The 14,421-nt window shown below is 35.1% G+C and overlaps 1 protein-coding gene across 2 annotated transcripts in view; it reads left to right on the plus strand.

Annotated features, from left to right (window-relative positions):
• TTC27 (tetratricopeptide repeat domain 27) overlaps positions 1–14,421 on the plus strand; it is a 161,005-nt gene that overhangs the window by 28,841 nt on the left and 117,743 nt on the right. For both annotated transcript variants that reach the window (XM_074537324.1, XM_074537323.1), the window contains exons 8-9: positions 277–389; positions 4,546–4,612. In XM_074537324.1, coding sequence (XP_074393425.1) covers positions 277–389; positions 4,546–4,612 — 180 coding nt within the window. The remainder of the gene's footprint in view (positions 1–276; positions 390–4,545; positions 4,613–14,421) is intronic.

Below are 14,421 nucleotides of genomic sequence, written 5' to 3' on the forward strand. Positions count from 1 at the left end.
CTTATTTAAATAGAAAATTGATATTAGCTAACCTTAGAGTTGCTCTGAATGCTGTTCCTCATGCATAAGAAACAGTGTATTTGTAGGAGAGATGTTTTGGGTGATAATTCCTTGTACTGGATTCATTACTTAGTTATTCTATCATAATGGTAAATTACTTTCCATTGTGTCCTTCTTTAATGGTAGTATTATCCTTTTTCAAACAAGTCTATAATTTTTCATATTTTGAAGGCATAATTCTGTCTATTTTATAATGTTCATTTTTTCTTCCGGCAGAATTATGATTTAAATGATGACACGCTGCTTAATGAGATCAAATTAGCAGATGCTGATCAGTACCAGGTACCTGATTTGTGTGCAGAAGAGCTTGCTGTAATCCTTGGAATATGGTAAGTTGGTTTATGGTTCCTTTAAAAAAAACCCAAAGAAACAACTGCATGAATCATTATTACAATGAAATAATGAAATGGTGAATTGAGGGGACATTTTTTCCTTATTATATAGTCTGGCTAAAAGGCTAAAAGATTTCTATTATAGATAGATAACATTTTCAGTTTTCTCACAGTGAGCAGTAATGTCCAGTTGATAATTTTAGCAGTATTTCATTAATAGCTATATTGTGGTTTTATCTTTAAAAAGCTTTATATTCTTTGTACTTAAAGTTAGTTACATTTCAGATTCAGCTGGCATTAGCTACCATACAGTGATAGCACTTCAGTGAATTTTGAAAACATTTTAGATTCTGCAGTTGGCAGCTTCCTGTGAGAATCAACCATCAAGCAAATGCCCTACTAGTCACTGAAATTGAGTATAAATTCAGTGTCTTTTACTAGTTAAAAACTATAGTATAAAGTCCTTGTGATTCTGCACTATTTTTTTTTCACCTTTTAGAAATTATATGCTACATGGGTTTTGTAAATAGCTTAGGAGAGCAAAAGGCAGGCCTGAGGATCAGAAGTTAGGGCATGTGGAAGTATAATATAGTCAGTCAGTGACTCTGGTGCAGTGTTCACCATTGCTGACTTTCAAAGTGCTTTTCTGATCTATGAGTTGCAAAATGATGGAACCTTTTAGATCCAGTTTGAGGACCATGTAGTGAACAGTGGGTTGACATAAATTCTGAGCCCACTCATTTTAGTCTTCCACACTCTGACTCAAGTCAAGGCGAAGCTTTTCCCTTGCTGAGAACCATTTTCACGAGCACTGTACTTTTTAACACAGTATTGTTTTATGTTCAGCTTATATAATCCTTCCTGTTCCCTCCCTTCTGAAGGAAATTTTAATTTACCTACTGCTCTTTTTTGTTTTATTTTCCTTTTTTTAAGGGTACACTTTCAGTTTTACATTGGCTGGGTGCACAGTAGGTTTTTTGATCACAGTGTTTGAGTTTGAAACCATCACTGTCATGTTCTGAGCAGTGGCTAGGAACCATATTGCCTGCCAGTTGTGTTTGGCAAGACAAAACTAAAGACTACCAACCAAATCAGTGGTGCTTCCCTGAAGGATTGGTAAACGCCATTTAGTGAGTGGGGTGATGTTTAGTGACTGAAGCTGTCTCAGTCAGAGATGGAGACAAGATTTGAGATCCAGCCATGTTGCAGAAAGGGTGTTTGTTGTACTAGGATGTCAGCTTTGAGAATTCTTCTTGTAACAGGGGAGAGTTTAGGCTTGGATTGCTGGCTGTACCCTTGGTGTCCATACCAGCTATTGTATGTCAATTTATGAGGAAGCATAGACGGGTTAAAGCATTTAAGAGCATTGGCTTTTAAGCAAAACATTCTTCTCAAGCCTTCTTCTGTAGCAGGTTCTGGGCTTTAGTGCATGAGGACTGCAATTCTGGAGGGTAAATGCTTCATTTAATAATTAATAAGTTAGCTTTAGAATTTCTGTAATCTGTTTCATTTTTAATAGCTTTAGCAATGTTCCTTAATGTATTTCATCTTTCAAAATCAATTTTTGAAACATGTAGTCATAATCCAGAAAGTGATGCTTTGATTCCACTGTTTCAAATATGGGTCATTAAGTCCCAAAGTTTGGAACTCATTAGTTAGGCTGAATACTTTATCCATTAGGTTGTCAAGGTAGACCTGATTAATCAGATTTAAGAATTGGTTGTAAGCTGCTGACAATTAGCTTTTGCTGTTTTACTAGAAAATACCTCTTTCTGCTGCACACTACGTCTTATTCCAAGGTTCTGTTTAATCTGTCTAAAGAATGTCTGTTTCTCATTGTTGTCTTTCCCTCTTTTATTTCAATAAACTCCTTAAGACAAGACTCAAAAGTGGTGAGAAAATAGCTTACAAAACTGAATGATGTGATGATTAGTGACTTCTCTTCATATTGCTATGAAAAGATCCCTCATCTTACATCTTACCTAGTAGATCCTAAGTTCCACTCAGATTTCAACTCCTGAAATTCTCTGGGATGAACTGGTTTATCTGTCCTTGAAACCAAAACAAATACAGGTCATAGAAATTAAATTTTTATAAAGCAGTCTGACAAGAACTAACAGAGTCATTAGAAATGCTTAAAACTAAGGTACAGTTCTACTCTAGATTCAGATTCACATTATAGCTTTAAATTTTACTAGATTCAGTACAGAAAAATAATTGAAACAATTTAGTTGTTCTTCTGTCTTTCAAGACTTACATTTTTGCACTTCAGGCTTTGTAAATGCATGTGGCAGAAATGGAAATCAGAGATCTATTTTAGCACTGTTTTTATCTGGAAGAGCTGCATCTATTAGCTTCAAAAAGGAGTGACAAAAATTGATCTGGAGTAAGAAGAGGATTAATCCTTCCTGCTTGAAACAATTTATTTTTAGGATGATGAAAAATAAGTTCTATTTTTGTCGCAATTTAACTGTCCCTTGGTTTACCTGTGCTTTTCAAAGGCTATGGTCATGTCATTTAACATTCTGGTTGCCTAACTGCTGTTGAGTTGCTATAATTCTTGAACTTTTCTTGCTGCCTTTTTTTCCTCTTTTTTTTTTTTTTTGTGGTTGTCTCCCTCCCCCATGCATAGAGAGACTTGCTGTTGTTTACCTGAAGTCAGTTGACTTGAGCTGACTACGTCCAGCCAACTAGAAGTCTGTCTGCTAGCAGCTGACATTGAATATGATAAAAAGGTTTCACTGGAGCAGTGAAATTCTTTATGACTTTCCTGTTTGCATGAAATTTTGCACAAGGCAGGGAAAAACTAGCGAGATAGATATCTATATATAGTTATAGGTATTTATCAGAATTTCTTTCCTAGACGTTACCTAAAAATTTCAAAACAGTGCACCAACAGCATATGCTTCTTTTTTTTTTTAATGTGGGGAGATGAGGGAAAATATACTGAAGCAATAGTTAATAAACTTTCCTTTATGTCCTTGTGGCCACAGTCAAATAGCTTGCTGAAGCTGATGGTATTGTGAAACATCAGTATAAATGGTATGAAGTGTGTGTGGAACCTCCATCATGGGAAGCCAGGGGAGCAGACTAGATAACAACCTGTCTGGAGAGGTTGCAGGAAGAAGAGCTGGAAGAGCTCTCAAGCTCTTCTAGAAATTGTTCTAAGTAGTCTGTGTGCATTTAAGGAGAAGAAATCATGCCTGAATATCCAGGCAAAGTAATCCCAAAGAAATGTAGGTTAAGTAATAGGTTACAGACATAATTTCAGTCTGTAACATATTATCACAATAAGTATCTTTGCAATTTTAGCCTAGAATGTGAAGCCTGCTGCAGAATTTAGTGTGATAAATTTGGGCTTATATATATAGCCATTATATGGGTTTGGTGATAATCCATCATCTGTGGTACAGTTTGGGATATGTTTTCACTTGGTATCTTTGGTTTTAACAGGGAGCTTGAAATATAGCTTTTGTTGGTTTTTGTGCAATTTGCTAATATCTCTTGTAGTATGTTTGTAAATGTTGGAGAGCTGTTGTATATGGAAAACATTCACCCACACAGAGTTGTAAGCCAGATTTCTTTATCATCTCGGTACGCATATCCAACTCTGAATAAAATAATTTTAATTCTCACCTCTATTTTCTTCTGATTTCCCCCTTGTGAATAGTTCAAGGTAATGGTAATGCAGGTTAGTGAGAGATGGACTCCTGTGCTCATGTGTTTTGGGTGACTAGGAGGGTGTTTGGCTGAGATAACCCTTCAGCACTACTTTAACATTAGTACTTTCTTGATTTGTAGAATCTGCATTCAGTTAGTTACAGGATTTTAACTTGAAACAGATCTCTGTAAAAGCAAACAATAGATTTTAAACTTTTTTTAGGATTAGTGAAATTGTTATTCCTATGAGCTTAAACCAAGGAAGACATTTCACTTGATGATGGTGTTGGGAAGGTGCTTATAAAATATCTTAGTCCCCTAAAGGTTCTTTATTTCTGTGTTCTAGGTCTAGGTCATTTTCTGCGTGTACCATACTCCCATTTTTCATTTCCAGAATGTCCTTCAGATTTCTGCAAGTTTGAAAAATGTGTTCTGAATAATGTTATTCTAAAGATGAAATCAGTGTTGTTTTATTTTTCTTTTTTCTTTACAGTATAGACTTCCAAAAGAACAATCCAGTACACAAATTGACTGAAGAGGAACTTCTGGCTTTTACTTCAGTAAGTAACTTACCTGGTACTTAATAAACATTTTTTTACTTAATATTTAAGTACTAAGCAATAATCTATCAGTCACCCTAATCAGGAAACTGTTTGGAAACCAAATTGGTGGTAGTAGTCAGATGTTTCATTAATTTTTTCTTAGTTCGAGAAATTAAACTATGCTGAATTTTAACATTATTCTCAGCCATCATCATGCTGGAAAAACTTGACATTTAAAAATTCAATTTCACCTCAAAACAGATACAAAACATTTTCATGTGTTTAAGTTTTATTCACTATATGAATTTTAGCATAGTATGTGATTTTACAGCAAACTCTTCTTGTAACGTTAGTGTTGAAGGTGCTTTTCTTTAAACACTGTTCAAGAAGAGTCCTAAAGCAATTTTGGCTTTATTCTGTCAGATTTATTCAGTCTGTATCCCATGTTCTGCTTTGACATGTTTGTTCTCAATTCAGTGGCTGATTTGCTGCAGAACAAATCCGTAACTTCCAGTGAAGCTTTGAAAATTCTCAGTATTTTTTATATAATCATTTTTTATTGTTTTTTTACTTAAGGCACAATTTGCTTCTGCCTTGATCTTTTCTGCTTTTGTGAGGTTTTCAACATTAGTTTAGATGGGAGATTGTAGAGGGAAAGACTTATCATTATGTTTTCTTTTTTGCCTACTTTCCACAATGTTAGACTTAAGTTTGGGTGCAGGAAAGAGGACTTTCTCTCCTACTTAAGCCTTGTAGTAAGAGACTGTAGTGCTGTAGTAGTGTCATCTGAAAAAGTAAATTATGGCATCTCAGCAAAAACCCCTTGAATTTCACTTGAGCTAGAATCTTACCACTGACAGTTGTAGTTATGGGAAAAGATCAAGGACAGTAATCTAAGGTTAACTATGGTAATGTTTGGCTGAGGGTTTTTTGGAAAAGGAGGTTGTGTCTGTGAGAAAAGATAATCCTAATCTTACTAGATACATGTAAAATAAGTTGGTTTAGAAGTACTGTGTGTTTAGGTCCCTCTGCTAGTGCAGTATGTGTAAGAGGGGATGCATGAGGGAATTTGGTGAATTGCTGTAAAACAGTTTGGGTTTTGTAGGTTTTCTCTTTGTTGGTACAATGAATGCAGTGCTATAATTCCTCATTATATAATTTCTGAAGTATTTGGTTTTCAATTACAGTTTTGTTTTGGGTTTAGTGTGCTTTGTTTTATTTTTGTTGGTTTTTTTTTTCCCCAAAAGGTAGGAACAGAGAACAGGAAAAAGTTGAAATGTAGAAAAAATGAGACTGTCTGCTCTCCTCTTGTAGTAATTGAAGTATCCAATAAGAATATTTGAGAATGATGACCATTAAAGGGGAAGAAAAGATTACAGAAATAACAAACACGTATAAAGTAAGGAAATGTACACACAAAAGAAGCCTGTAGGAGTGACACCAAACTGGTGGACCGAGTACTGTAAGCTTTTTTTTCAAAAATGGTGAAACTATTCCAATACAGTTTTCCCCCCAAAGTAATCTTAATACAAATGTATGAAGTTTTAAGACATGCATGTAATTTCATTAAGACAAACCCTACCATTTTTGTTGTTAAAATAATGTAAAAACAGTATATAAAACAATAGAAGTAGGGTTTTCTCTGAAAACTCAGAACCTTGCTTCTCATATTTTATTTCCTAACTCTGTGCACTATTTTTTGTATACCCTTAGCTTGTGTCTCCTCACTACCACTATTGTTCACATCATTATTGGGTGGAAAACCAGCCATTATATACCTGAATCTTGAGATAACTTCTCCATTCATTGTGTCATTTTAAATGGAGTGATATTGTGATAATAGAATATCTTTAAATAAATTGACCCTACTCCTGTAGTGGTCTACTTCCAGAATACAGCAAGTATATACTTTAAATATTTTTAAAGTTTTACAACAGAGTAGAAAGAGTCAAGGTAGGCTGTGCACTAGGGAAGAGATAATCAGCCTTCCTGTCATCCTTTATCTGACATTGATTGACAGATAACCGGTTAGAGCAGGTGTAAGAAATCTGTTGGGTGAATTTTTCATCATGATGGGAAAATCAAACTGCATTTTTCTGCCATCTAGTGGCTGATCTCTCAAAAATCACAGGACAGCTGATTAACTTACTCTTTAATTATTTTATTGCAATGATTATGGGGAGCTTATGTTTTCATTTATTTACTTATAGTTTTTACAGAGCTGCTAAGTCAGCTGTGGCTTGCCTCACACTTGTAAGATCAGCAGCCACTATCATGTTAGATCTCCAGAGAAACAGCTGAGAGATCTGGGTAGGCTTCCCTTTCACCTTGTACTCAGAGTAGCAAAAGAGAAGTAGATGAAGTAGTATGGCAGTAGATGAAGAGGAATGTAGATCATACCAGTAAGGCAAAATTCAGTCAACAGCGGTGACATAAAGAGGTAGCTGGTAGTCTAAATATTAGAGTAAACAGTGATTTACTGAGGAGTAATAATTCTCGGTATCAGAATAGTGTTCTTTTAAACTTTTTTAAACCTTTTACTTAATGTTTCCATTAATTGGATGTAGGGACACAATTGAATCTTAGAATTATTTCCTCTTTTCATCTTGACCTATGATCCCAAGACACAAAAAGAACAAGTATGAATGGTAGTAACACCATCCCAGATCCTTCCTGGAAGCCAAAAGCAGGAATCAGATATTAGCTTGTAATAGTTCTTTTCAGTAAATGTACCTTTTGTGGCTCTTGCATCTGAGCCTGTAATTGTGAATAGTCACTACGGAATTTCATGATGAAATCTCTGAGCTCTTCTGTGTCTCAGATCTGTCACTGAGGCAAATCCATCCCTGTGTTCCCTGGCAATAGGGATGTTCTGTGTCCGTGTTAACACGGCCTTGGTGTGAGTATTAACACAGCCTTGGTTCCTACAGTGTCTGCTAGCTGAGGAAATTAAATGGCACCATAGCTCTTAGCACTTGTATTGAAGGTATTTCCAAGCTTTGGTACTGGCAAAACAGGCAAATGAATGTTTGAATGCTGCTCTAGTAATTTCTTTAGCATCAAACTGCTGTGTGTGTGTGTGAGCAGGCATCTTCTCAGCCTACATGTGGATTCCTAAATCTGCAGGCTGGTTAGATGGTTGTCATGCATTCATCTGATATCTACTGAAATTCATGTTCCCTCAGGAAAGCAAGGCATTTCAAGTTATCTTAGGAAACTTGAAAAATTACGAGGCATTTTTAATTGATCAGTATATCATCAAAAGATCCTCTTGCTTTAGGCACTGAAAAGCAAGTGCATGTGACCTGAAAATTCTCTCAAGCAGAGAGAATTACGATCTAGGTAGTACAGGAGGGAAAGGATGATCATATGGATCTCAAGTAGATGATATTATCCTGCCTTGTACTAGGTGCAGTTTGGAAAATTCTCATTCTAGACTCCATTTTATATGTGTAAAAGTTGAAAATTACTGGATCTGGAAGAGCTATCTATATCTGTATCTATATCTATTAAACAACATAACTTGTAATGCTAAAAATACCACTTTTAATGCACTGCTTGGCAACTGCAGTCAACTACAAAAGGATTGCTGCATTTAATTTACTGGAGTCACTTGGAAATAGTTGCTGTTGTCCTAAAAGCACTGTCTTTTGTAAAAAAGAATTGCTTTCAGTGTTGCTCATTTGGAAGCAACTTGTGAGGGTGTATGTAGTCTCATTGACTGGGATAGCAGCTCTCATAACAAGAATTTGGACTTGAATTTTGAGATGTTCTAGTCAAATCTCAACCCATCAGTATAATACTTCAACTTTCAAGATGTTAGTCCAGAAGTGAAATTAGATGCACTAGATTTTTTTTTTTTACTTATAGTTCAATTGTTGATGGAGTGTCTTCACATAAGAAGTAATGAAGCTTGCGTTCTACATGTTAGCATAAGACTGAACACAAAATTAAACATTTTTTTGAGGGGGATTGAATATTATTTTTTTCACACTTAATAGCTTAGGGTAACAACTATAAATTTTTAAAATTAAGTCTATTATGTTAAGCACTTGGCCTTCTAAGAAAGCTAAGATATATTTTAGAAATCAAATATCACACAAGCCACTTCAGAGACACAGTTAAGTAGCTGGTGAACTTTCTGATTACCTAACTGACTATTGCATTCAAAGGCCATTTTAAGAGAGGGATGGTGGGACAGTAAAGCAGTAGTGACACTCGGTGTTTCTTGGTTCCTACGGTGTCTGCTAGCTGACACTGTAAATTAAATTAAATGTAAGTAAAGTAAATTAAATGGCACCATAGCTGGTATAATTTGTATTTAAGGTATTTACCAAGCTATTTACTGTATTAAGAGGGGGATGGTGGGACAGTCAAGCAATAGTGACACTTAGTGCTTCTCTGGTAGAATTACTGGTTTCTTCCTTTTAATAAAATTTTTGCTGGAGCTTTCTGTGTAGGATGTAGGAAGTAGACTATGCAAGAAACCAAAGAACTAAATCAATGCTGCTTACATGCTTTTACATTGGGATTTTGTAGATTAGTTTACTCCCAGGTCCCCCAATCAGTTTTTCAATGCTTAAATGTGCTTAATTGCCTTTAATTTTAGTGGATTATTTTTAATGGGAAAATATAATAGTGAAGTTCTGCTGCATTTTATATTGGTCAGCAGTTTTTCCCTAGAATTACACAAGTACATCACTGAGCTGTAAATCAGTGGCCAAAATACATTTTTAAGGAAAAAAATCCTTTTAGGAAATGAGCAAAAGTAAGCCTTAAAATAATTTCTGTTAAATATTTGTTGTTTGCATTATTTCAAATAGGTAATGCAGGTCAGACAGTATACCAAAGAGATGAAATGAACAACAGTGCTATGTAAGTGTGCATGATATTAAAAAAAAAAAATCAAGATTGTATTTAAGGCTTTATAGAAATGTTTTTGATGTGAACATAAGTTTTACAACTGGGGACTGCAAACTATTTCTGAAATGTAAAAAAGTTCCAGGAACATATGAAACATATATTTAAGAACTGATAAATATTCCTTTTTTATAATTTTAATATTATGCAATTCTTGCAGAGAAATATAGAAAATATTAAATACTGGATGTGTTGCATTTTTCTTCTGCAAAAGAGAAAAATGTTTTCTTTAAAAAAAAGGCTAATAAGATTAGACTCTGCAATACAAGTTCTTGGAGCTTCATAGAAAGCTTACACTATAGCTTATAGTTTACATATCGGGAAAACAATGTTTCGTAGTCTAATATGATGGTCCAACAAATATCCTAGATTAAGGAGCTGCAGCTGGTCCTTAAAATTACCCATTCCATCTGTTGAAGCCCTTGAACAGTCCAGGAGAAATGGTTTTTGTGGTAAATGTGATGAACACTTAGCCCAGCGTGGGAGAATATTACTTTTTCCCCTTATTGGTGTATTATGATCAGGGGACATTGAGTGGCAGCAGTATTAACCTGTAGGGGACTGAGAAGAGAAAGTAACCAGTAACTGTGAGGGAGAAGTCTTGCTTTGTGCATCCCATGTCTTAGACCTGTGTTTGTATCCTTTGGAACCCATGAAAGATGAGAAGGAAGGGAAATGGAACCATGAAAATTTAGTTGCTTTGGTTTCTTAAAATCCTGAGCCTTCTCAGGATTTATGGAGAAGCTGAGCAGTCTTTTTTTAATCAAGTGGTGAAAGAGGGGAAAAGGAAGCTCTTGCAATTCTCTCTGTGGACATTTTGAACAGGTGAGGATAACTTTCTAAAGAGGGAAAAAACCCAGGGTAATAACTTGTATCTTGCTTGGACTACAGAATTGAAGTTATTTACCACCTTCTAATGAAAACAATGTATCATGCTGAAATTGTTCCTTTAATACTGAGAGGGATACCAAGGTCCAGTGGAGGATTTGGAGAATGTGGAACGAGTCTGCAAAATCCAAGGAATACTATGTATTCCAAAGATAGACCAGATGGGAATGTTTTTCCCCAGTGTTGAGCTACTGATTCCATAAGAGACTGTTTTTACTGAGGAATTTTAGAATGGTTGGATTTTTTTTTTTCCAGAGGTGGGCATTTATTGAGTGTAATAGAAGCTCATGTTGTATGGTACCTTTGAAAATCACAGTGAAGGATTACAGTGCACTTTTTATTGAGTGTGTGTGTATGAATATGCATATATGAATACTTTTTCTGCTTTTCACTGTAGAAGGGGGCATTGGGAGGAGGGAGTGGAAGGTGGAAATGGAAATGCTTTGTTTTTCTCATCTTTTCTATGGCATTTGTGATATTAATGTGGAACTAGGGAGCAATCAAGTCACAGCATACGATATTTTTAATGTTAAGCCTTCCTATCAAAACTCTATAAAACTAACATGCCAATTTGGTTTCTAAAGAGAAGTTGTTTATATAGCTTAAATAAAAGCAGTGCATTTTTCTCGGCTGAGAAAATGGCTGCAGTTTTTTTATGTTTTATACGCAGCAAGAGTATTGAAAAGCTCATTAAGAGTGCCATGTGTCTCTACTGCTGTAACTTTTGTGGCTTTATAAAAAGTTTCTTTCATTTCTTTTCTAAGCTGTGTTGCCCATTTTGAATAGCCTCTGTTGGTTACAAGATTATAACACTGCAAAGGCTTTCTCTCAACAAAGCCCTGCTAGTTAACAAGTGAGACTTTAAGTAAATGAATTCAAAGCTAGTCCATTCTTTTTTTTTTCTTTCTTTCTTTTTTTTTTTTTTTTTCCTTCTAAAGGCTTTATTCAAAAGTCTGAATCATTTTACAGGAATGTCAGGATCTAAGCACTTGCTAATTTAGTGCATGTATGCCTTCTGGCCGATCACACAGGTCTGGGAAATCAGATGGAGTGTAGCAAAAGAGAAGCTGCCTCTTTCTGCTGCATGTGCAAGGACTCCGCTGGATCTCTTGGAAGCTTGTTCACAAAGCATCTGGTACTTGGGTATGCAGTGTTTTGTGGGTAGGAGACTGGCCTGCTGTTGTCAGTTATGTTTGCTGCATTTGGATGTTTCAGGGTAAAGTAACTGGGTGCTGTAGTACATGTGTTGCAGGGCAGGGGTGAAGCTTGCATTCCATTCCAAAACTGGGATTAAGTAACAGTCTGTCTGAAGTTGGTTTATTTTACAAAGTATCCGATTTCAGCATAATTGACACTTTTATCCCTTTCAACTTTGTTCTCCTCTGTGGTCTGCATTCTTCCCTCAGTCCATGGGATCCACAGCTCTGCTTGAATTATATCTTGCAAGAGATGATTCCTGATTTATTGTGTGCCTTTCTGAGCAAGAAATTTGGGATAGCCTTTCCTTTCTAGCATGGTGTGCTCTTTCGTATAACCCGTACAGAATTACTCAAGCAATAGATTTTAGTGGGCTCACTGTAACTGCACTGGTAAAAGAACACGGAAATAATGTTTATATATTAATAGATTTTTTGCCTGTCTAACGGTTTGAGAAGTTAAGCAGACAAATTTGATGACAATTAATAGCATTTTTTCCCACAGCAGCCCTTTCTTTTCCTCCTCCTCCTTTATCTATCAGCAGCTCACTTATTTTTTCTATCAGCCTCTCTGACAGCCAGTTGACATGTCCCAGGCTTCCCTTCCCCCTCTCATGTCCTTCACCAGTTATAACTATTATAATTTACGTCAGCAAGAAAATTTTCATTGCAACAAGAAGGTGAAATAAAACCCCCTATTCAACAGAATGCTGTCTGAGATATCATCTGAAGGAGATAAGACATTCTCACTGTTCTGTCTGATGTTTAGTAACCCCTTTTTGGTGATATTATAATCATCACTTCACATGTTATCAGTACTAGCAGTCACTTTTGTTAGTGACTTCTATTCTGTGTATAATTCATTATATTTAGTGACTGTTTTGCTGGAGAGGGCACAGATGAGCTAAACAAGGTATAAATCCAATCCTCCCTTTTTTCAAAGTAAATTTTTTATTGTTTTACTACTGTATGAGGAAGAATTATTCTTAAAATTTATATAGCTATCATAATGTCTTGCTCTCATCTTCTCTACCTACCTAAATATCATCCTTTCATTTTTTTTTCTTCCTAACCCAGTACTTCAAATATTACTCTAATCTTGCTTGTTCCATAGCATCTGAAAAAATAAAGGTGATTGAATTCTTGTTGCTAGTGTCTAAACAAGTTGAGTTTAATTTTCTCTGATGATATCATGTCTATGTTTCAACTGGAAGTAGAATATTTTTCATATCAATTCACCAAACAATCTTTATGGTCTATGTTAAAGATGAAATATAGAACAAGTGACATATTTTTTGTGACTTAATACACTTTAGGATAGGTTTGATTACAATGTCATAGTCTTTGATTTCAGTCATGAAATACTGCAGTAAAGAAATATTGCAGTCCCACCCAAGGTGTCTGAAATGTGCAAATCTGATACTCATTGATTCATTTGTCATCAGTAAAATGTCACTGTCCTGTTGTTCCTGGTTCTATTGGATTCAGTCAGTTAGAGCTATTCTATTCTAGCTACTTTGGGAAATTGATAAGTAATAAAACTACCTTACCCTATTTCTGCATGACTTTCTTTTTCTGTTCCCCCAAAATTGGGGATGAAAAACTGAAATGGCTCCAAATTCTTCCTTTCCTTAATTCTTTTTTTCCTTTGGTCTTTTTTCATATTGAAGTCAGGTAGCCAAACTACTGGGAAGGATTTCTAATTGGTATTTTCTTTTGTACATTTATTGACAGACAGCTCAATATTTTTGAGGAAAAAAAAAGTTCAATCAAGTTCTAAGTCTATAAACCAATGGGCTTTTGAAAGGAGATGTAATGGAGAAAGATTTGGTGTAACTATTTTTGAAAAAGTGTTTTGAAAAAGTGTTTTGAAAAACTCAAAGAAACACACCTTTTATTCATGGAAATACTGCTTTACTTGCTTAGCTGTCCTTGTTTGAGTAAATCCTGTTCTGTTCAGCAGTGATCTTGGTTATGGTTTTGAGCATTGTCCTGCCCTTGTATGAGGAGTTTGTTGTATGTTGTGGAAAACCATGGTGCCCTCTGGGTTACAGAAGGACAAGGATTCTCTCAAAGGAGATCTGATTCTGGTATTTCCACAGTATTTTCTTTGTTTTATCAGAGGCAGCACATTTAAATAGAAGAATGGAGTTTTGAAGTACTGTTGGCCTGAAAGTAAGGTGTTATGGGTAAATTAACTTGTGAAACATTTAAATACATTTATATAGAGGGTATATGCACATTTATTTTACACATATTTATAAAATGCTTGAATTCAGGTACTGATCACATATTATGACTAAAGAGGAAGCTTTTATTCTTTCCAGTAGAATCCCATTGCTCAGCTAGATTTTTTTTCTTACAGAAATAGATTTTTACTGGTATAATTTACAGACCAATAAAGCAAAGTATTATTTTTTAGGACTTATTTGTAACATCAAATATGCAGGAAAGCTTCATAATGTAGATCACATGCAGTGTTTGTGAGCCTTATGTAAAGTACTTTCCAGTTATGCAAATACATGAATAAGAAAGGTTTATATTCTATTGATGAAGGTTAGCCCATTGCATCAGGAAATAGAACCAATGCCAGCTCATTTAGTGGACTGTTCAAGCAATGTCTATCATAAATTATATAAATAATGATTACTGTGAGAAATTTCTGACTTTTTTCCTGGTATAACTTATATGCCTAGAATATAGTATGTATATATGATAATATGGTGTAACATAAATACTTTTGACATGTTTGCATTGGCTGCATTAATCATAGCAAGTAGAGCAGTTAGTTATGAAGACTATTCAAATAATGGCCAATAAAAT

The sequence above is a fragment of the Zonotrichia albicollis genome, chromosome 3 (genome assembly GCF_047830755.1).
Source record: "Zonotrichia albicollis isolate bZonAlb1 chromosome 3, bZonAlb1.hap1, whole genome shotgun sequence".
Classification (NCBI taxonomy): Eukaryota; Metazoa; Chordata; class Aves; order Passeriformes; family Passerellidae; genus Zonotrichia; species Zonotrichia albicollis.